The following is a 25,522-nucleotide window of genomic DNA, read 5'->3' as shown; positions in this document are numbered from 1 at the left end:
AAATATCACATGACTGAACAAGTCAGAGCTTTGTCGTACTGTACTTAACAGAATTCAATTAATTTGTGATTATGAGTGTATGTGTGTGTTTGTGTGTGTGTCTATTTAGGAGGAAACCAAGCATGAAAATGCGTGAGTGTAGTACCATCAGAATGCACTTCCCTGGTCTAGTGGGCGTTGCATCACTTGACAGATATATAGTACGGAGATTTCACAGCTACTGTTCAAGACAGAGAGAGTTAGCAGACAGCTCTTAAAGAAAGACAAATTCCTGCCTTGAGCAACCTACAGGACAGGTATGTGTGTATTTTTAAGACTACATTGGATATGTGTCAACATGAGTACCTAATGTCAGTAATGTTACTGTTACCTGACACGTTTTTAAATAATTGCACAGTCTAAGACTTGCATCTAGTAGTGTAATATCTAATTACTTAAATACCAAAAGAGCATTTAGCTTAACATTTGTTATCTGTATTGTAAAGGACATTCAGACTAGCACAGACTATCTTCTTAGACATCAGTTGTGTTTTCACAGTATTTTCTAAAAGTATTCGGTATATGCAAAGTAATTATAAGGATGTCCCATCAAACCGGTTTTGCTTTAGTAAACAGATCAGACTTAAGAAAAACAGACAAATACAAACATGCTCATCGCTTTAAGGCATTTTGTTAAGTGCGGTTTGAATGTTTTCATTTCGACTTCATTTTCATCTCAACTGATATGTAAATGACAAGCCATACTGTATCATGCAGATGCCGAGTGTAGCTGTCCTGCAAGAAGAGTATTGTCCAAGTGTGTCACAGTAATAACCATAGTCTTGCAACAGTATTTGCTTTTTCACTGACTGACTAAACAGGAACAGCAAAGTTTCCTGTCACATGTACACAAATTGGCACCTACTCACAAAATAATGAATTGAAACCTTATCTTTGCGTCAATGCTTATTATAGTTAAAGGTTATATTCAGTTAAAGGGTAAAACAAACTGGTCTACATTCCAGACCATCTGCTAGAGTAACAGGGAACACGTTATGACTCTGCTTTTTTAGAACATTCACAAAGTATATATATATATATATATATATATATATATATATATATATATATATATATATATATATATATATATATATATATATACATATACATACACATACACATTTTTTGTCATTTCTAATTAATTGAAGCGCTATATCACTGTATGTGCCAGCATGTATGATGAGAGTAACACACCTCCTTCTTCTGAATGAAGAGATCGAGGCATTTATTTTGTCTCAACACTTTAAATGTATGGCATGTGCCAACACTGGCACTTGACACTTACTATTATAGTCTACAGAGTTGCTTTTCAGGAAAATATCTATGTAAAAGCAAATGTAAATGTAATTAAATACTGTATGATATTAAAGGAATAGTTCACTCAATGAAAATTCTGTCATCATTTCTCTTCACTTTTCAAAACCTATTTGAGTTTCTTCTTCTGTTGAACACAAAGGATGTTTTTTATATATTTTATAATGCTGATTGCTGGGATTATTTACATTGTTTTGTGTTCAACAGGAAATGAAAACTCATAAATGCTTAAAACTACATGAGGGAGAGTAAATGGTGTTATTCATTTTCTAAGTGAACTATCCTATTAATTGTATATTGACACTTTAAATCTATGCTATATCATGTCATGTCCTTGTGAAAATGTGATGATGCTATGGTGTATTTTAAGCCATATTAGGAGACTTGGTCCTTGGGGTATTGCGAAGTTAACGGAGCATACTTCTATTAACTGAATGTTCTTAAATATGGGCAAGTGTAAGATTCTGACGGTATGAAACCTTGGGTAAAAATATCACGGTTTGACGGTATTGTGATTACTGCTTTAAAATATATATTTTTTAAATGTCTGGGTTAAAATACAAAAAATTTTTACCCCTTTGAACACAATATATTTTAGTTTTAGAAACATTTATAATATTTTGAAACAGTAAACATGTCAGGCTAAATAATTTAAATAAATCATTGGCTTCTGCTGTCTTCATTAGTTTCAAAAACACAGATTTCTTTGCAATTTAAAGAGGCATCTTTTGATATCTTTACTGCTGGAGATACTGTTGTCCTAAAAATCTACAAAAAAAATCTGACATATACCACAGGAACTGTATAGCATTAAATTTGGACTGTTTTTAAACCTTGATTTTTCCAAACCGCTGTATACCTTGAAAACGGTTCTCTTCCCATGCCTATAAAAGACATTTGAAAACATGTGCCTGCATTAATAGATGCACTAGATTTTGTTTAATACCATTAAAAGCAACATGACAGCATTTCAGCCCCTTTTGTGCTGCTCTCTATTCCACAGACACAATGGGAGTGGTTCAGGTATTCTGCTGTGACGTTCATTTCTGTGAAAATTATTACTGTGGTTTAAGTAACTGCCACGTTTATGTGTTTGTTTTGCAGTCTCTCACATAACTACATGCATGGCGGGTGAGTCTAGACAACTTCTTAATTTAATGTTTTTTTGTTGCTTAACCTTTTCTGCTTAATTAACAACTTAGCAGCATTTATCCAGTTCTAATATTTGTTTTGACATTTTAAATCAGTCATATTTGTTAGGGTTGCCAAATTGTCTCAAAACAGTTTTATCATGGTTGCATGTTGAGGTTAAATGTTAACATGTTGCATACATTGTGTACGAATAAAACATTTCAGGTATTTTATAACAATTACAGAACTGGGCTAGATTATTACTTTGGCACTGGCAGACAGCATCTGAGCACTAGTGAACTTATTTAGGAAAAGAGAATGTGTATATGATTACTAGAAATAAATAATTAGGAATTTTAAGTCAAATTTGGGCTGCACAGTGGTGCAGTGGGTAGCACGATCGCCTCACAGCAAAAAGATCACTGATTCGAGCCTCGGCTGGGTCAGTTGGCATTTCTGTGTGGAGTTTGCATGTTCTCCCTGTTCACATGGGTTTCCTCCAGGTGGCCGGGTTTCCCCCACAATCCAAAGACATGCGCTATTGGTGAATTGAGTAAGCTAAATTGGCTGTAGTTTATGTGTGTGAATGAGAATGTATGGGTGTTTCCCAGTGATGGGTTGCAGCTGGAAGGGCATCTGCTGCGTAAACATATGCTGGATAAGTTGAGGTCCGCTGTGGAAACCCCTAATTAATAAAGGGAATAAGTGAAAGGAAAATGAAAGAATGAAATCAAAATTGTACACATTTTACAAATAAAATAGATTGGAAACGGATTAGCATATTTAGAGTTTTGATATTTAGGTTATGGCCACTGGGTTAGTTTTGGGCTATTTTGGGCATTTTTATTTTTCCAATATTCCAGTTTTGTTGCACAGACCTAATTATGAACACTAAGTGTAACTAGATATTAAAGTTTGAGGACAAACTTTATGGTGGCTTGAAAAGCCGAGTCTGAATTAGCATGTTACTAGCATGAATTAGCAAGTAACTAGCATGATTCTAACATAAATTAGCATGTAACTAGCATGATTCTAGCATGAGTTAGCATGTTACTAGCATGTTTCTAGCATGAATTAGCATGATTCTAGCATGAATTAGCATGTTACTAGCATGTTTGTAGCATGAGTTAGCATGTTACTAGCATGTTTCTAGCATGAATTAGCATGTTACTAGCATGATTCTAGCATGAATTAGCATGTTACTAGCATGTTTCTAGCATGAATTAGCATGTTACTAGCATGTTATTAGCATGATTCTAGCATGAATTAGCATGTTTCTAGCATGAATTAGCATGTTATTAGCATGATTCTAGCATGAATTAGCATGTTACTAGCATGATTCTAGCATGAATTAGCATGTTACTAGCATGATTCTAGCATGAATTAGCATGTTACTAGCATGTTTCTAGCACGAATTAGCATGTTACTAGCATGTTTCTAGCATGATTTAGCATGTTATTAGCATGATTCTAGCATGAATTAGCATGTTTCTAGCATGAATTAGCATGTTATTAACATGATTCTAGCATGAATTAGCATGTTACTAGCATGATTCTAGCATGAATTAGCATGTTTCTAGCATGAATTAGCATGTTACTAGCATGATTCTAGCATGAATTAGCATGTTACTAGCATGATTCTAGCATGAATTAGCATGTTATTAGCATGATTCTAGCATGAATTAGCATGTTACTAGCATGATTCTAGCATGAATTAGCATGTTACTAGCATGATTCTAGCATGAATTAGCATGTTACTAGCATGATTCTAGCATGGATTAGCATGTAACTAGCATGATTCTAGCATGAATTAGCATGTTACTAGCATGTTTCTAGCATGAATTAGCATGTTATTAGCATGATTCTAGCATGAATTAGCATGTTACTAGCATGATTCTAGCATGAATTAGCATGTTACTAGCATGTTTCTAGCATGAATTAGCATGTTACTAGCATGATTCTAGCATGAATTAGCATGTTACTAGCATGTTTCTAGCATTAATTAGCATGTTACTAGCATGTTTCTAGCATGAATTAGCATGTTATTAGCCTGATTCTAGCATGAATTAGCATGTTTCTAGCATGAATTAGCATGTTTCTAGCATGAATTAGCATGTTACTAGCATGTTTCTAGCATGAATTAGCATGTTACTAGCATGATTCTAGCATGAAATAGCACGTTACTAGCATGTTTCTAGCATGAATTAGCATGTTACTAGCATGATTCTAGCATGAATTAGCATGTTACTAGCATGTTTCTAGCATGAATTAGCATGTTACTAGCATGTTTCTAGCATGAATTAGCATGTTACTAGCATGATTCTAGCATGAATTTGCATGTTACTAGCATGTTTCTAGCATGAATTAGCATGTTACTAGCATGATTCTAGCATGAATTAGCATGTTACTAGCATGATTCTAGCATGAATTCGCATGTTATTAGCATGATTCTAGCATGAATTAGCATGTTACTAGCATGATTCTAGCATGTTACTAGCATGTTTCTAGCATGAATTAGCATGTTATTAGCATGTTTCTAGCATGAATTAGCATGTTGTTAGCATGATTCTAGCATGAATTAGCATGTTTCTAGCATGAATTAGCATGTAACTAGCATGATTCTAGCATTAATTAGCATGTAACTAGCATGTTACTAGCATGATTCTAGCATGAGTCAGCTTGTTTCTAGCATGAATTAGCATGTTGTTAGCATGATTCTAGCATGAATTAGCATGTTACTAGCATGACTAGCATGTCACTATCGTGTTGCTAGCACCTTTCTAGCAAGATTAGCATGTCAGTAGGATGTTAAAACTGTTAGCGTGTGTTAGAATAGCTAGTCACAGTCTCTGGGACAGTTGCTAGGGTGCTGAAATTGGTTGCTAGGGAGTGGCTAGTAAGTTTAAAGGTAATCAGTGATTGGCTGCTGGCTAGACTGAGTTGAATGAGGCCAGACTCTAGTCTGTAGGACAGTCTGATGCAGAGTTATGAGCTCACAAAGGTTGATCCAATGTTAAGTCAATGGGAGTCTTTTACAATGGAAGTCTATGGGACAGTTGCTAGGGTGCTGTAAGTGGTTGCTAGGGAGTGGCTAGTAAGTTAAAAAGTCATCAGTTATTGGCTGCTGGCTAGACTGAGTTAAATGAGTCCAGTTAGAAGTCTGTAGGACAGTCTGATGCAGAGTTATGAGCTCACAAAGTTTGACCCAATGTTAAGTCAATGGGACTTTTGGGTTTTTTCTGGGTCGTTTTTCGGAAAACCCAAGGTCGGATCAGTTAGAAAAGATATAGCAACCCGAGTCAGACCAGTTTGAAGGTTTGACGAAAGTTTGAAGTATGTAGCTTGAAAGGCCTAGGAGGAGATACACTTAGAAATTAGTCTCAGAAGAATAAGAAGAAGAAGAAGAAGAAGAAGAATAACTAGATATTAAAGTTTGAGGACAAACTTTATGGTGGCTTGAAAAGCCGAGTCTGAATTAGCATGTTACTAGCATGAATTAGCAAGTAACTAGCATGATTCTAACATAAATTAGCATGTAACTAGCATGATTCTAGCATGAATTAGCATGTTACTAACATGTTTCTAGCACGAATTAGCATGTTACTAGCATGTTTCTAGCATGAATTAGCATGATTCTAGCATGAATTAGCATGTTACTAGCATGTTTCTAGCATGAGTTAGCATGTTACTAGCATGTTTCTAGCATGAATTAGCATGTTACTAGCATGATTCTAGCATGAATTAGCATGTTACTAGCATGTTTCTAGCATGAATTAGCATGATTCTAGCATGAATTAGCATGTTACTAGCATGTATCTAGCATGAATTAGCATGTTACTAGCATGTTTCTAGCATGAATTAGCATGTTACTAGCATGTTTCTAGCATGAATTAGCATGTTATTAGCATGATTCTAGCATGAATTAGCATGTTATTAGCATGATTCTAGCATGAATTAGCATGTTACTAGCATGATTCTAGCATGAATTAGCATGTTACTAGCATGTTTCTAGCATGAATTAGCATGTTACTAGCATGTTTCTAGCATGAATTAGCATGTTATTAGCATGATTCTAGCATGAATTAGCATGTTATTAGCATGATTCTAGCATGAATTAGCATGTTACTAGCATGATTCTAGCATGAATTAGCATGTTACTAGCATGATTCTAGCATGAATTAGCATGTTACTAGCATGATTCTAGCATGGATTAGCATGTAACTAGCATGATTCTAGCATGAATTAGCATGTTACTAGCATGTTTCTAGCATGAATTAGCATGTTATTAGCATGATTCTACCATGAATTAGCATGTTTCTAGCATTAATTAGCATGTTATTAGCATGATTCTAGCATGAATTAGCATGTTACTAGCATGATTCTAGCATGAATTAGCATGTTACTAGCATGTTTCTAGCATGAATTAGCATGTTACTAGCATGATTCTAGCATGAATTAGCATGTTACTAGCATGATTCTAGCATGAATTAACATGTTACTAGCATGATTCTAGCATGAATTAGCATGTTACTAGCATGATTCTAGCATGGATTAGCATGTTACTAGCATGATTCTAGCATGAATTAGCATGTTACTAGCATGAATTAGCATGTTACTAGCATGATTCTAGCATGTTACTAGCATGTTTCTAGCATGAATTAGCATGTTACTAGCATGTTTCTAGCATGAATAAGCATGTTGTTAGCATGATTCTAGCATGAATTAGCATGTTTCTAGCATGAATTAGCATGTAACTAGCATGATTCTAGCATTAATTAGCTTGTAACTAGCATGTTACTAGCATGATTCTAGCATGAATCAGCTTGTTTCTAGCATGAATTAGCATGTTACTAGCATGTTTCTAGCATGAATTAGCATGTTATTAGCATGATTCTAGCATGGATTAGCATGTTACTAGCATGATTCTAGCATGAATTAGCATGTTACTAGCATGAATTAGCATGTTACTAGCATGATTCTAGCATGTTACTAGCATGTTTCTAGCATGAATTAGCATGTTACTAGCATGTTTCTAGCATGAATTAGCATGTTGTTAGCATGATTCTAGCATGAATTAGCATGTTGTTAGCATGATTCTAGCATGAATTAGCATGTAACTAGCATGATTCTAGCATTAATTAGCATGTAACTAGCATGTTACTAGCATGATTCTAGCATGAATCAGCTTGTTTCTAGCATGAATTAGCATGTTGTTAGCATGATTCTAGCATGAATTAGCATGTTACTAGCATGACTAGCATGTCACTATCGTGTTGCTAGCACCTTTCTAGCAAGATTAGCATGTCAGTAGGATGTTAAAACTGTTAGCGTGTGTTAGAATAGCTAGTCACAGTCTATGGGACAGTTGCTAGGGTGCTGAAATTGGTTGCTAGGGAGTGGCTAGTAAGTTTAAAGGTAATCAGTGATTGGCTGCTGGCTAGACTGAGTTGAATGAGGCCAGACTCTAGTCTGTAGGACAGTCTGATGCAGAGTTATGAGCTCACAAAGGTTGATCCAATGTTAAGTCAATGGGACTTTTGGGTTTTTTCTGGGTCGTTTTTCGGAAAACCCAAGGTCGGATCAGTTAGAAAAGATATAGCAACCCGAGTCAGACCAGTTTGAAGGTTTGACGAAAGTTTGAAGTATGTAGCTTGAAAGGCCTAGGAGGAGATACACTTAGAAATTAGTCTCAGAAGAATAAGAAGAAGAAGAAGAAGAAGAAGAATAACTAGATTATTAAAGTTTGAGGACAAACTTTGAGGCTGGCTTGACAAAGCCTTGGTAATAGTTTATTTAGTTTAAACAGTTTTAAAATGTATATATTTAAAATAGATAGATAGATAGATAGATAGATAGATAGATAGATAGATAGATAGATAGATAGATAGATAGATAGATAGATAGATAGATAGATAGATAGATAGATAGATAGATAGATAAAATAGTTTGAAAAAGGTTAGATAGATGAATTAGCATGTTATTAGCCTGATTCTAGCATGAATTAGCATGTTTTTAGCATGACTTTAGCATAAATTAGCATGTTACTAGCATGATTCTAGCATGAATTAGCATGCTACTAGCATGATTCTAGCATGAATTAGCATGTTACTAGCATGATTCTAGCACGAATTAACATGTTATTAGCATCATTCTAGCACGAATTAGCATGTTTCTAGCATGATTCTAGCACGAATTAGCATGTTATTAGCATGGTTCTAGCATGAATTAGCATGTTACTAGCATGATTCTAGCATGAATTAGCATGTTACTAGCATGGTTCTAGCATGAATTAGCATGCTACTAGCATGATTCTAGCATGAATTAGCATGTTACTAGCATGATTCTAGCACAAATTAACATGTTATTAGCATCATTCTAGCACGAATTAGCATGTTTCTAGCATGATTCTAGCACGAATTAGCATGTTATTAGCATGATTCTAGCATGAATTAGCATGTTACTAGCATGATTCTAGCATGAATTAGCATGTTACTAGCATGGTTCTAGCATGAATTAGCATGTTATTAGCATGATTCTAGCATGAATTAGCATGTTACTAGCATGATTCTAGCATGAATTAGCATGTTACTAGCATGATTCTAGCATGAATTAGCACGTTACTAGCATGATTCTAGCATGAATTAGCATGTAACTAGCATGATTCTACCATGAATTAGCATGTTACTAGCATGAATTAGCATGTTACTAGCATGATTCTAGCATGAATTAGCATGTTACTAGCATGATTCTACCATGAATTAGCATGTTACTAGCATGATTCTAGCATGAATTAGCATGTTACTAGCATGATTCTAGCATGCATTAGCATGTTACTAGCATGATTCTAGCATAAATTAGCATGTTTTTAGCATGACTTTAGCATAAATTAGCATGTTACTAGCATGATTCTAGCATGAATTAGCATGCTACTAGCATGATTCTAGCATGAATTAGCATGTTTTTAGCATGACTTTAGCATAAATTAGCATGTTACTAGCATGATTCTAGCATGAATTAGCATGCTACTAGCATGATTCTAGCATGAATTAGCATGTTACTAGCATGATTCTAGCACGAATTAACATGTTATTAGCATCATTCTAGCACGAATTAGCATGTTTCTAGCATGATTCTAGCACGAATTAGCATGTTATTAGCATGGTTCTAGCATGAATTAGCATGTTACTAGCATGATTCTAGCATGAATTAGCATGTTACTAGCATGGTTCTAGCATGAATTAGCATGCTACTAGCATGATTCTAGCATGAATTAGCATGTTACTAGCATGATTCTAGCACAAATTAACATGTTATTAGCATCATTCTAGCACGAATTAGCATGTTTCTAGCATGATTCTAGCACGAATTAGCATGTTATTAGCATGGTTCTAGCATGAATTAGCATGTTACTAGCATGATTCTAGCATGAATTAGCATGTTACTAGCATGGTTCTAGCATGAATTAGCATGTTATTAGCATGATTCTAGCATGAATTAGCATGTTACTAGCATGATTCTAGCATGAATTAGCATGTTACTAGCATGATTCTAGCATGAATTAGCACGTTACTAGCATGATTCTAGCATGAATTAGCATGTAACTAGCATGATTCTACCATGAATTAGCATGTTACTAGCATGAATTAGCATGTTACTAGCATGATTCTAGCATGAATTAGCATGTTACTAGCATGATTCTACCATGAATTAGCATGTTACTAGCATGATTCTAGCATGAATTAGCATGTTACTAGCATGATTCTAGCATGCATTAGCATGTTACTAGCATGATTCTAGCATAAATTAGCATAGTTTTAGCATGAATTAGCATGTTACTAGCATGATTCTAGCATGAATTAGCATGTTACTAGCATGATTCTAGCATGAATTAGCATGTTACTAGCATGATTCTAGCATGAATTAGCATGATTCTAGCATGAATTAGCATGTTACTAGCATGATTCTAGCATGAACTAGCATGTTACTAGCATGATTCTAGCATGAATTAGCATGTTATTAGCATGATTCTAGCATGAATTAGCATTGTTCTAGCATGATTCTAGCATGAATTAGCATGTTACTAGCATGATTCTAGCATGAATTAGCATCGTTCTACCACGAATTAGCATGTAACTAGCATAATTCTAGCATGAATTAGCATGTTACTAGCATGATTCTAGCATGAATTAGCATGTTACTAGCATGATTCTAGCATGAATTAGCATGTTACTAGCATGATTCTAGCATTAATTAGCATCGTTTTAGCATGAGTTAGCATGTTACTAGCATGATTCTAGTATGAACTAGCATGTTACTAGCATGATTCTAGCATGAATTAGCATGTTACTAGCATCGTTCTAGCATGAATTAGCATCGTTCTAGCATGAATTAGCATGTTATTAGCATGACTCTAGCATGAATTAGCATGTTCTTAGATAGATAGATAGATAGATAGATAGATAGATAGATAGATAGATAGATAGATAGATAGATAGATAAAAACAGTTAATAGATAGATAGATAGATAGATAGATAGATAGATAGATAGATAGATAGATAGATAGATAGATAGATAGATAGATAGATAGATAGATAGATAGATAGATAGATAGATAAAAACAGTTGATAGATAGATAGATAGATAGATAGATAGATAGATAGATAGATAGATAGATAGATAGATAGATAGATAGATAGATAGATAGATAGATAGATAGATAGATAGATAGATAGATAGATAAAACAGTTTGAAAAAGGATAGACAGATAGATAGATAGATAGATAGATAGATAGATAGATAGATAGATAGATAGATAGATAGATAGATAGATAGATAGATAGATAAAAACAGTTTATAGATAGATAGATAGATAGATAGATAGATAGATAGATAGATAGATAGATAGATAGATAGATAGATAGATAGATAGATAGATAGATAGATAGATAGATAGATAGATAGATAAAACAGTTTGAAAAAGGATAGATAGATAGATAGATAGATAGATAGATAGATAGATAGATAGATAGATAGATAGATAGATAGATAGATAGATAGATAGATAGATAGATAGATAGATAGATAGATAGATAAAAACAGTTTATAGATAGATAGATAGATAGATAGATAGATAGATAGATAGATAGATAGATAGATAGATAGATAGATAGATAGATAGATAGATAGATAGATAGATAGATAGATAGATAGATAGATAGATAGATAGATAGATAGATAAAGCTCACCCATAAGTATGACAGTCTGATGAAAAGCTATGAGGTAACAAAGTTTGATCTAATGTTAAGTCAATGACAGTCTTTTGCAATGGAAGTCTATGGGACAGTTGTTGCTAGGGTGCAGTATCTGGTAGTTAGGGTGTGGCTAGGAAGTTAAAAGCTCATCAGTGATTGGCAGTGTGGTAGTCTGAGTTAAATGAGCTTAGCCATAAGTCTGTATGACAGTCTGATGCAGAGTTTTGAGCTCTCAGAGTTGATTCAATGTTAAGTCAATGGCAGTCTTTTGCAATGGAAGTCTATGGGACAGTTTCTAGGGTCCAAAAGTGGTTGCTAGGGTGTGGCTAGAAAGTTTAAAGGTGATCAGTCATTGGCAGATTGATAATCTGAGTTAAATGAGCCCAGTTAGAAGTCTGTGCGACAGTCTGACGCAGAGTTATGAGCTCACAAAGTTTGATCCTATGTTAAGTCTATGGGATTTTTCCGGTGGTCCCGGGACGTTTTTCGGAAAACCGAAAGTCGGATCAGTCGGAAAAGATATAGCAACGCGAGTCAGAATAGTTTGGAGGTCTGGTGCGAGTTTGGTGGTCATAGCTCGAAAGCTCTAGGAGGAGATAGTCTTGCAAATTTAGTCTCAGAAGAATAAAAAAAAAAATAATAATAATAAGTTTAGAAAGGATTTCAGTAGGTTGGCTTTGACAAGCCAGCCTAACTAGATATTAAAGTTTGAGGACAAACTTTATGGTGGCTTGAAAAGCCGAGTCTGATTTAGCATGTTACTAGCCTGAATTAGCAAGTAACTAGCATGATTCTAACATAAATTAGCATGTAACTAGCATGATTCTAGCATGAATTAGCATGTTACTAGCATGTTTCTAGCATGAATTAGCATGATTCTAGCATGAATTAGCATATTACTAGCATGTTTCTAGCATGAGTTAGCATGTTACTAGCATGTTTCTAGCATGAATTAGCATGTTACTAGCATGATTCTAGCATGAATTAGCATGTAACTAGCATGTTTCTAGCATGAATTAGCATGTTACTAGCATGTTTCTAGCATGATTTAGCATGTTATTAGCATGCTTCTAGCATGAATTAGCATGTTTCTAGCATGAATTAGCATGTTATTAGCATGATTCTAGCATGAATTAGCATGTTACTAGCATGATTCTAGCATGAATTAGCATGTTACTAGCATGTTTCTAGCATGAATTAGCATGTTACTAGCATGATTCTAGCATGAATTAGCATGTTATTAGCATGATTCTAGCATGTTACTAGCATGATTCTAGCATGAATTAGCATGTTACTAGCATGATTCTAGCATAAATTAGCATGTTACTAGCATGATTCTAGCATGGATTAGCATGTAACTAGCATGTTTCTAGCATGAATTAGCATGTTACTAGCATGATTCTAGCATGAATTAGCATATTACTAGCATGATTCTAGCATGAATTAGCATGTTACTAGCATGTTTCTAGCATGATCTAGCATGTTACTAGCATGATTCTAGCATGAATTAGCATGTTACTAGCATGATTCTAGCATGAATTAGCATGTTACTAGCATGTTTCTAGCATGAATTAGCATGTTACTAGCATGATTCTAGCATGAATTAGCATGTTATTAGCATGATTCTAGCATGAATTAGCATGTTACTAGCATGATTCTAGCATGTTACTAGCATGTTACTAGCATGATTCTAGCATGAATTAGCATGTTACTAGCATGATTCTAGCATGAATTAGCATGTTACTAGCATGATTCTAGCATAAATTAGCATGTAACTAGCATGATTCTAGCATGAATTAGCATGTTACTAGCATGATTCTAGCATAAATTAGCATGTTATTAGCATAATTTCTAGCATGAATTAGCATGTTACTAGCATGATTCTAGCATGAATTAGCATGTTACTAGCATGATTCTAGCATGAATTAGCATGTTACTAGCATGATTCTAGCATGAATTAGCATGATTCTAGCATGATTCTAGCATGAATTAGCATGTTACTAGCATGATTCTAGCATGAATTAGCATGTTACTAGCATGATTCTAGCATGAATTAGCATGTTACTAGCATGATTCTAGCATGAATTAGCATGTTACTAGCATGTTTCTAGCATGAATTAGCATGTTACTAGCATGATTCTAGCATAAATTAGCATGTTACTAGCAGTGGTGGTAAGAGTACAACAAATTTGTACTCAATTACAAGTACTGTTACATTGCTAAAATTATACTCAATTACAAGTAAAAGTACTGGGGTTAAAAAGTGCTTGAGTAAAAGTACAAATTACTCTTTAAAAAAAGTACTCAGAGTACAAATTACTTTTTTGCTGGTGGTATTTATTGATCCGTAATTGCTGAATCAGACAAGATCCAGACACTAAAACACATTTTACAATACACATTAGCAATATACACAAATAAAAATAGATTCTTTACAGTTTCAAATGATGCCTCTTATCTCATATGATCAAAAGACGATATGATTAAGAAAAAAATGCAGCAAACGTCGACAACGCCTTTTCCAACTTGAGGCAAAGTTTAAATCAGGGCTATTCAATTAGTTTGTCATGGGGGACAGTTCATGAAAAGCATCCCAAATGAGGGGCCGGAGAGATATGACTTGCAATATGAGTGATTACACAACAGCATATAAGAGCCCACATGCTGTATACTATTTTTGCTCTTTAAGACACCCACATTAACTTTTTCAACATTAAAATGTTAATATATTGTATTTTGAAATATCATTTAGTGCATTGTACAATAGGAAAACAATCAAATGCTGTATTTTAAAGCACAACAAAAGCAGTGCATTGCTTAAGTAGGCTTCTTCTACATTCATACATGTGTACATTCATATGTTATGTGAATTGCATAACAATTATGGATGCAACAATTGTAGATTTTGTTTGTACGATTCTTGAGAATAATGGTTTCACGGTTATCACGTCTAATGTAAGTTTAAGCTTTATATTAGGTCAGTATTCAAGTAAACTGTTGTTATCATCTGCGTTCAGACATACATAATCATTTTAATAATTTGCAATAATTCGTTTAACATATCTTTTGTTTACATTGCACTGAAAGCCACGCTACGGTGTGAAACGTTTTCTAATCGGTGTGTCTGGAAGGTGTGAGGTCCGCTTGCACGCGCATATTGGCAAATGTTCTTATATAACGAACTTGTGTGCGGAAAAGACACGATATGTGAACGGCCCGCTGCTATAGTTAATCCAGTGTGCGTAAATATTAGCCTTGGTTTAAACTCGGATCTTTAAACTAGCGCACAGGTAGCATATCTTTTAGTTGCTGCAGGTTTTTTCCGTGCGACAGAAACGCGGCGCCGAGAAGTCTTTACGATGAATTAACCGTAATTAACAAATTATCCAAATGTTTTCGGCTGCTCGCGCCACTTGCTTTTTTTGTCAGGTGAATCAGGCTCTGTCTGCGCAGCCTTCAAATGCAGCTCGTGCTGAACGACGCATGTCACTTCCTAAATAAAGCAGCCGTTTTTCAACTGAACAACAAATTTTGTTTTTGATGTCTTGGTCACACTATTTGGAGGGCCGGAACAAATTGTCTCGCGGGCCAAGTTCACCAATTGAATAGCCTGGTTTAAACGTTAAACTTTAATATCACTTCACTTACAAGTTTTGGAGAAACTTTGCTATTAATCTAATAGCGCGAAACAAACCATCAGAAACCGCAGAACGGTTGGTGTCTTGAATCTCCATGTGTAGAACAATAACTTCGTAACAATACCATCACTGCTCAGCTCACGTAAATCTGCAGCTTGTTTTTCGGCTCAAATAATGTACCAGGCTTTTCATTGGTCCGTTAAGATGAGCTTTTTTTATTGGCTACCGAAGTCAGTGGTTAAAATATTTATTTATTTACAGTACTCTGTAACGAATTGTGAATTTAAAAGTAACGAATTACATTATTCAGCTTAATTTGTACTCAAGTACAAGTAAAATTACTGACTTAAAAATATACTCATGAAAGTACAATTACCCCAAAAATGTACTTAATTACAGTAACGTGAGTAGTTGTAATTCGTTACTCCCACCACTGGTTACTAGCATGATTCTAGCATGAATTAGCATGTTACTAGCATGTTTCTAGCATGAATTAGCATGTTACTAGCATGATTTTAGCACGAATTAGCATGTTACTAGCATGATTCTAGCATGAATTAGCATGTTATTAGCATGATTCTAGCATGAATTAGCATGTTACTAGCATGATTCTAGCATGAATTAGCATGTTACTAGCATGATTCTAGCATGGATTAGCATGTTACTAGCATGATTCTAGCAAGAATTAGCATGTTACTAGCATGTTTCTAGCATGAATTAGCATGTTACTAGCATGTTACTAGCATGTTTCTAGCATGAATTAGCATGTTACTAGCATGTTTCTAGCATGAATTAGCATGTTGTTAGCATGATTCTAGCATGAATTAGCATGTTTCTAGCATGAATTAGCATGTAACTAGCATGATTCTAGCATTAATTAACATGTAACTAGCATGTTACTAGCATGATTCTAGCATGAATCCGCTTGTTTCTAGCATGAATTAGCATGTTGTTAGCATGATTCTAGCATGAATTAGCATGTTACTAGCATGACTAGCATGTCACTATCGTGTTGCTAGCACCTTTCTAGCAAGATTAGCATGTCAGTAGGATGTTAAAACTGTTAGCGTGTGTTAGAATAGCTAGTCACAGTCTCTGGGACAGTTGCTAGGGTGCTGAAATTGGTTGCTAGGGAGTGGCTAGTAAGTTTAAAGGTAATCAGTGATTGGCTGCTGGCTAGACTGAGTTGAATGAGGCCAGACTCTAGTCTGTAGGACAGTCTGATGAAGAGTTATAAGCTCACAAAGGTTGATCAAATGTTAAGTCAATGGGAGTCTTTTACAATGGAAGTCTATGGGACAGTTGCTAGGGTGCTGTAAGTGGTTGCTAGGGAGTGGCTAGTAAGTTAAAAAGTCATCAGTTATTGGCTGCTGGCTAGACTGAGTTAAATGAGTCCAGTTAGAAGTCTGTAGGACAGTCTCATGCAGAGTTATGAGCTCACAAAGTTTGACCCAATGTTAAGTCAATGGGACTTTTAGGATTTTTCTGGGTCGTTTTTCGGAAAACCCAAGGTCGGATCAGTTAGAAAAGATATAGCAACCCGAGTCAGACCAGTTTGAAGGTTTGACGAAAGTTTGAAGTATGTAGCTTGAAAGGCCTAGGAGGAGATACACTTAGAAATTAGTCTCAGAAGAATAAGAAGAAGAAGAAGAAGAAGAAGAAGAAGAAGAAGAAGAAGAAGAATAAGTTTAAGATAGATAACAGTATGCTGGCTTTTCAAGCCACCATAATAATAAGTTTAAGATAGATAACAGTATGCTGGCTTTTCAAGCCACCATAATAATAAGTTTAAGATAGATAACAGTATGCTGGCTTTTCAAGCCACCATAATTAAAGGGATAGTTCAGCTAAAAAATTTTATTTAATAATTTTCACCCTGAAGGGATTCTAAATTGGAGCCAACGGTTGCTGCTTTATAACAAAACATCACAACGAATTCAAACAGTTTTGGATTGTGGATAGTGAGCAAATTATGACAAATAAATTTAAGGTGTACTATCCCTTTAAGTGTGATCAAAAAAAAATATTTATACAATATATACCTTTGTGTAAATCTCTGTGCTCTTCTCTGCAGGCAGCAGTTTTGAGGCCGAGTTCCTACAGGTGCACAATGCCTACCGCAAACAGCATGGAGCTCCACCCCTCACCATTAACAAAAACCTGTGCCGCTCTGCACAGCAGTGGGCGGAGCATCTGCTTTCAACCAAAACACTCAAACACAGCAACAAGGACTACGGAGAAAATCTGTATTATGCTTGGAGTTCAGCGAACAAAAAACTCACAGGTCAGTTTACTACTTGCAGTCAAATAGCGCATTCAGTCAAAAACTACACTCAATTGAGAAGGGCTCATCCCTATGACCTAATCCAGTGTTTTTTCAACCACGTTCCTGGAGGACCACCAGCCCTGTACATTTTCCATAAATGCGTCCCAAATCGCATACTTATGCACTATTCTACGCCATTTTGTAGTATAAATAGTGTAAGAAGTGCGTTCACACTGAAAACTATACGTGGTCTTAGCTGGTCAGGCTGGAAAATGACCAGCTAAATCCAGCTAAAACCAGCTTGACCAGCCTGGTTTCAGCTGGACATGGGTGGTTTTGGCTGGGCTCTTAGCCTGGCTAGGTGGTCAAGCTGGTTTTAGCTGGTCATTTTCCAGCCTGGTCAGCTAAGACCAGGCTGGAAATGGCTGGAATCCAGCCTGGAAATGGCCAAAACCCCTCTAAAACCAGGCTGGTCGACCAGCTAAAACAAGCCAATCAGCCTAGGCTGGTTTAAGCTAGTTTTTTCAGTAGGGTGGTGATTTATTTCACTGATTTGGCAACCGTCAAACGTCATCAGGGAAAATGTTTGAATTTCCGCTTAGTAAAAAAACACTAGTGTTCCATTTGGGACGACACTACATACATATACTATGTTGTTGAGTGTGTAAGTGCATAAGTACATAGTGCATGAGTGCATAGTGTATAGTGTGCCATTTGGGACGCAGCTCATGTCTCCTTAACCAAACACACCTGATTCAGATCATCAGTTCATTAGCAGAGTCTCAAAAACCTGTAATGTGTGTGACAGACAAAGGAGACATCCAAACCATGCAGACTTTGTGGTCCTCCAGAAACATGGTTGAGAAACTGCCCTAATGCCTTCAGAAGGACTCTACGAAAGGATTGGGGCATAGGGATGAGCCCTTCTGAATCGAACCCACCAACAATGTTTATTCTTTATCACTGTTTCACAACGACCGTCATACCATGAACACTCAAAATCTGAGTTTTGGGTCCAATTTGGATCTGTTTGTTTTTACAAGACAATAATCATAGAGATGTATGCCATATTTGACTACAGATACACAGAAATGTTTGCCATCATGGTATGGTCAACATGTTGTGTCAACTTGTTATTCACAAAAAAATGGTATCAAACCACTCCCCCCCACAGTGTTATTCCTATAGTATATAGTGCACCGTGTACCATTCTCCATATTGAGAAGAGTGAACAAGTGACCAATTTCAGCCACAGCATGGCTCTCTCTTCATAATGTAGAGCGAGAGCCAGTGTGTTAAACTGGACAAAAAAATCTTAAGTTGAAATGCAGGGGGATGTCATCAAAATCATTGATCCATACTGGCGAAATTGAGAGACTCCAAGTTTTGAATGCACACATCTTCTACATGTATTATATTAATAACCATATAAGACTCAAATTTTCATATTTAAAGCTAAACAAAAACTTTAAGTTTGATTTCATGGCTAGACCTACTGCACAATACAATACAGCAGACAAAGACAAAAATGCACAACATACTTTACAAGATTTTATAATCTGTTGTGGGATTTCATATGTACTATAAATACAATAAACAAATTATATAAAGCATCTGTGTTGTTTTATATGTGGAAACAGTAGGTTACATACCTTTCCCTCAACTTTTTACAGGACATGAGGCAGTGGACGGCTGGTACAGTGAAATTAAAGACTACAACTTCAGTAGGCCTGGATTCAGCTCCAAAACAGGTGAATGTACAAGCAGCCAACGCATTCTGTGTGGGTTAAACGTTTGGTTTTTACGCGTCTCCTTTACAACACTGACTCCTAGTGGTTTCTCCAGGTCACTTCACACAGGTGGTGTGGAAGGACACAAAAGAGTTGGGAGTTGGACTGGCCACTGATGGGAACGCAATTTTTGTCGTGGGTCAGTACCTTCCCGCTGGAAATATCTCAAATGCAGGTTATTTTGAAAAAAATGTCCTGCCGACAGGCTCTAAACTAGATCATAAGCCCACTGGTACAAGTGAGTACACTTTCTAGTGAATTACTTCATTGTTTTCAATCTGTATTTTCCTGTATATATTATTAATAATATTAAATTAATAATAATTAACTTATTAACTTTAATAAATTGTTATCATGAAATAAGTAATAGCAATGATAAATTATAGTTTAAATGTTATATTTGAATTGTGAATATTGTAAAAGACAGAGGAGTTGATGAAAAGCTGTTAACTATAGTAAATATTTGATATCTGGCAATATTCAGCTCACAAAGTGGAACAAGCTCATGGTTCATCAGGCATTCATTCAAACAAAGTGCCCTCAGTGCCTCAAATTGCTGAAAAACCACCACCAGGGGGCAAAGGAGAGCCTCATGTGCAAAACAGCTTAAAAGGTAAATTGGGAAAGGCACCTCAAAAATATAACGATTTATCAAACGGAAATTTTTATTATACATCCTTGTTCTTTGCACAAAGGCAAAGATCCATAACACTGTCTTTGACTTTTTTTTAAATCTCACCTTTCAGTACATTTATCTAAATGCAGTTTTCATTCTATATGGCAGAGCATGTGCACCCTTTGTTGCATTTTTTATTGCAATAAAAATCCTTTTTGTTAAATTTTAGCAGACAACAGTTTTGAGGCAGAGTTCTTGCAGACCCACAATGCATATCGGAAACATCATGGAGCTCCACCCCTCACCATAAACATAAACCTGAGCCGCTCCGCACAAAAGTGGGCGGAGCATCTGCTGTCAATCAGGACTCTCATGCAGAGCAACGGAGACCATGGAGAAAATGTGTATTACGCTTATAACTCCGCTAACAAAAAGCTCACAGGTCAGAGTTTAGTGACAGCTCGACTGTATCGAAAACATTTACTAATGTTTCATTTGTTCACCTCTCTGTCAGCCATCTTAGAAGTATTTTGCATAATACAGAGAATGTACTTTTTTATTTTAAAATGAGCATTAAGTCATTGATTTAGTTTGCTATTATTTTTTAGTTTGCAATTATTTATTTTATTTTTTTTTGTTTGGTTTAATTGTGTCATGCTTTAGTTTGCATGTTTTTACCATCACACGTTTGTTAATTCATACAGGACGTGAGGCAGTGGAAAGCTGGTACAATGAAATTAAAGAGTACAACTTCAGCAGGCCTGGATTCACCTCTAAAACCGGTGAATGTTTGTGTAAACACTCTGGGGTGGGGTTAGTTCTGGTTTCTGTACTCACATCTGGTTATTTTTCCAGGTCACTTCACACAGGTGGTGTGGAAGGATTCAAAAGAGTTGGGAGTTGGACTGGCCACTGATGGAAACACAAGTTTTGTGGTGGGACAGTACCTTCCAGGAGGAAACATCACAAATGCAGGTTATTTTGAGAGAAATGTCCTACCGGGGGGCTCCAAAGTAGAACTCAAAGCCACCCCACCTGGTGAGTCTACAGGGGCTTTCTATGTAAAATTGTATAGAGTTTACTTTAGAATGAACGTGTGACAAAATATTAATATTTTTTGGTCAGGCAGTCTATGTGTCACAGACACCAGCGATCCAGCCTGTGCAGATCGCTGAAATCTATGCATGATTGAAATGAAACTCAAGCTGGGGACTAGGTTGGTGAACAGGGGACAGGAAATGCCAGCATAATAGTGTTACTGCTTTGGGCAGCAAACCCCGTTGCCAGCAGGTCTTGCTGTCTATTGCCCACAATCCCCCCCCCCCCTCCCCTCTGCACAGGCTGGATCGCTGGTGACTGTGATACTTGATGTTTGAATGATATTCCCGGTAATTTTAACATATTTAATTTTGGTGTTTAGTGGACAAAGTTGGACAAGCTCTTGGTGCTCTTAGCATTACGTCCAACCTGTTACCTTCGTCATCTCACAGTTTTGGACCAGCACCACTGAAGACTCGTTCTCCACAGAGCAGCAGCTCAGAGAGCAAGCACTCAAGTAAGCACTCAAATGTATATACAGTAGGTACAGAAAGTATAATGCATCCAGAAAGTATTCATAGCGCTTGACTTTTTCCACATTTTTTAATGTTACAGCCTTATTCCACAATGGATTAAATTCATTTATTTCCTCAAAATTCTACACACAAAACCCCATAATACCAATGTGAAAAATGTGATTTTTTAATTATTGAAAATTTATTACAAATAAAAAACCTTTCAAAAAATCACATGTACAGAAGTATTCACAGCCTTTGCTCAGTACTTTGTCGATTCACCTTTGGCAGCAATTACAGCCTCAAGTCTTTTTTAATATGATGCCACAAGCTTGGCACACTTGTCTTTGGAAATTTTTGCCCATTCCTCTTTGCAGTACCTCTCAAGCTCTATCAGGTGGGATGGGAAGCCATTTTCAGATCTCTCCAGTGATGTTCAATAGGATTTAAGTCTGGGCTCTCGCTGGGCCACTCAAGGACATTCACAGAGTTGTTATGAAGCCACTCCACTGATATTTTGGCAGTGTGCTTTGGGTCATTGTCCTGCTGTAAGATGAACTGTCGCCCCAGTCTGAGTTCAAGAGCACTCTGAAGCAGGTTTTTGTTCAGGATGTCTCTGTACATTGCTGCATTCATCTCTCCCTCTATCCTGACTAGTCTTCCAGTTCCTGCTGCTGAAAAACATCCCCACAGCATGATGCTGCCACCACCATGCTTCACTGTAGGGATGGTATTAGCCTGGTGATGAGCGGTGCCTGGTTTTCTCCAAACGTAATGCCTGGCATTCACTCCAAAGAGATCAATTTTAGTCTCATTAGACCAGAGAATTGCTGCACAGATGGTTGTCCTTCAGTAAGGTTCTTCTCTCGGACGTCTACAGACATTTCTATTGTCTTCATGCTTGGTTTGTGCTTTGACATGCACTGTCAACCCTGGGTCCTTTTATAGTGGAAACAGAATGTACCTGAGCTCAATTTGGAGCTTCACAGCAAAGGCTGTCAATACTTATGTACATGTGATTTTTCAGGTTTTTTATTTGTAATAAATTTGTATTCAGACCCCTTAAGTTTTTCACTCTTTGTTATATTGGAGCCATTTGCTAAAATCATTTAAGTTGATTTTTACCCTCATTAATGAACACACAGCACCCTATATCAACAGACAAATACTGAATTGTTGACATTTTTTCAGATTTAATAAAAAAGAAAATGTGAAATATCACATGGCCCTAAGTATTCAGACCCTTTGCTGTGACACTCATATATTTATCTCAGGTGCTGTATATTTCTTCTGATCATCCTTGAAATGCTTTTACACATTCAAAGAGGGTCTGAATACTTTCTGTACCCACTGTACTGGAGCAGTAATCTAACTATGCATACAGTATACTATAAACAGTTAACTATACATGTAACGACTATACACTTCATGTAGTACAGAGGAATATTGTGCAGGACATTGTGGAAATAAGGTATTTAAGGTTAAATAAGTCCTTGCTTAGCCCTTTAAGAAAAGTGTCTGGTGCATATAGAGAGAAAAGTGTTTCCACAGCTGCTTTGTTCAACCCACTCACCTGTGTGAGGCACACTCATAAATTCAAGAATGAGACTTCCAAATTGTCAACATATCCTTACTCATGCTATTATTAGTTTTAATTAGAAATTAACCAGTAATTCATAATTAGTTTGACATGCTCCCTCTAAGATTGGCTTTAAAACATAAAGACATCAGTCAAACTCATTGCTTTCATTCTGCAGCACCATAGGATGTCTAAAAGAGTGCATTAAAAAGACCACAACTATACTTTCAGCTCATCAATCTTTCCAATGTAACTGTTCTTTATTTCTTGGGATGAAGGTGAGAGCTTGTCCCAGTTTCGTCAGTCTCTCCTTGAAGCTGTAAATGATTACAGACGACAGCATGGGGCAAAGCCTCTCTCTCTGTGCCCTGTCCTCAGTAAAGAGGCTCAGGATTGGGCAGCACATCTGGTCAGCATTGGTGCCCTACAGAACAGCAGAAAAGGTTACGGAGAGACTTTGTCTTACAAATGGACTTCCAGTGTGGTTCCTCCAACAGGTAAATTGGTTATTCTGCAGATGGGTCTATAGCACACAGTATAATGATAATGTTTGTAGAAACACTGATCATCATTTAACTATAGGAAAAGAGGTTGCTGAAAACTGGTACAAGGATAATGTGAAGTACAACTTTGCCATTCCTGGATTTCAGAAAGAAACTGGTTGGTTTTTATTCACTCATGTCAGTTTAGGGTGGTGATCGGTTAAAACTGTACTGTCATTAAATGTATAGGAAGTTTTTATGTTAATTTTGCATAAAATTTAGATCACAAAATAACTTTTATATGTGTACAGGAAACTTTACCCAGATGATCTGGAGGTCTTCGGAGCAGGTTGGTGTTGGCCTGGGATCAGATGGAAAGGGCATGTTCATTACTGTGGCCTTTTACAAACCTTCTGGAAACATAACCAACCCTGGCTTCTTCCAGGATAATGTCAGACCTTCTGGAAGGTGACCTGCTGAATAAGAAAAATTAAGAAAATCTTGCATCTTGCTTTACTGCCTTGTGTATACATTTTTTAAAGGCATTTATCTCAGGTTTAGTGTTTGCATAGTTACAGCACTTTGCATTTGTAGGGCAGAATACATGGGAATATATTCATAAGTTAACAGTATGTTTGTCATCCTTATACATATCATATACATAAACATCAGTTCACAAATGTCACCTGCACCATTGAATATATACAGTATATGCTTCTTTAAAGGTTCTGGTGCATTTATATGCATATTATTTGCTAAGGGGGTATTCTTTCCTTTACCGTAATAAGCAATCACGTACACCTGCTATTGATTTGCACACTGTAAAACCCAACAGTCAACTTTATCAAATGAAATGAGTGTAGTTAACTCAAAATTTTTAGTTAACTGAAAGTTAATTCTACTCATTTGAACAGAGTTTTGAACTCAATGTTGAAGGTAATGAGTTAATTAAATACCGCATTACTTAAATGGAGTAAGTTCACAGTACTCATATAGATTAGTTTTTTCAACTCAAATGGTTTGTAGCTATCGGTTTCCTCAAACAGTTTGAGTTGCCTTAACTTACTGGGTTTTACAGCACTCAGTTGGTTTGAGTTCTCTTCATTTATTGGGGTTTACTGTGCTCAAAATTTCTTCGTTTTCTCAAATGGATTAAGTTCATAGTACATATTTAGAATAGTTTTTGAACTAAAAGGGTTTGTAGCAATCGGTTTCCTCAAATGGTTTGGGTTACCTTAACTTATTGGGTTTTACAGTGCATGATATTGGAAATGTTTTAATGAGAAGTGACTCAAAATGTATAGAAAGATGAGGTGATAAATCATAATAAAACATTAAAATATATTGATTACATGTATTACAATGTGCTGCTTTAATAAAAACAATTTAGAATTCAGTGATAATTTTAAAAGTAATTTTTGCAATTTAACATAATACACTGAAACTTTTCACCAAACAGTGCTAATAGAGATTAAACGCAAAAGGGAAGATAAATTATATTTTAAAGCATCCGTGTTACTGTACAACAAACCTGAAAATAGGAATTAGGGGAGAAAAATAAGATTCTCCAAGCATTTCACAAAATTTTCATGGAATATATTGTAAATTTAATAAATAAAGCAGAATGAAAGTGAAGAATGGATAAATGCACAGTATATGTAGTCTTTTTTAGAATGGAGGAATTCAAAAAAGTCTGAGAAATAATGCTACTGAAAGTTATTTGACCACTTTCCTATACACACAGAAAGAGAGAGAGAAACTTGTACTTTGATTTCCCATATAATGATTTTTATACTGTAAAGACTCTATATTCTGTCTCCCTACCCAAACCCTCACATAAAATTGTGCAGTTTTATTTTA

The 25,522-nt window shown here is 35.9% G+C and overlaps 1 protein-coding gene across 2 annotated transcripts; it reads left to right on the top strand.

Moving 5' to 3' along the window:
• On the top strand, nucleotides 1-25,522 carry glipr2 (GLI pathogenesis-related 2). Of its 2 annotated transcripts, none has more exons than XM_056458025.1 (13): nucleotides 1-296; nucleotides 2,461-2,487; nucleotides 17,451-17,660; nucleotides 19,316-19,393; nucleotides 19,488-19,670; nucleotides 19,917-20,045; nucleotides 20,281-20,490; nucleotides 20,753-20,830; nucleotides 20,904-21,086; nucleotides 21,469-21,603; nucleotides 23,459-23,677; nucleotides 23,763-23,840; nucleotides 23,974-25,522. In XM_056458025.1, exons 2-13 carry the CDS (start codon nucleotides 2,481-2,483, stop codon nucleotides 24,132-24,134), a joined length of 1,671 nt encoding a protein of 556 aa, XP_056314000.1. In that variant the 5' UTR covers nucleotides 1-296; nucleotides 2,461-2,480; the 3' UTR covers nucleotides 24,135-25,522. The 2 variants fall into 2 exon arrangements, with proteins under 2 accessions (XP_056314000.1, XP_056313999.1); XM_056458024.1 differs by having other exon boundaries at nucleotides 3-296; nucleotides 20,278-20,490.

Source organism: Danio aesculapii, chromosome 5 (assembly GCF_903798145.1).
Source record: "Danio aesculapii chromosome 5, fDanAes4.1, whole genome shotgun sequence".
Classification (NCBI taxonomy): Eukaryota; Metazoa; Chordata; class Actinopteri; order Cypriniformes; family Danionidae; genus Danio; species Danio aesculapii.
This window is presented reverse-complemented; position numbering and strand designations above follow the sequence as displayed.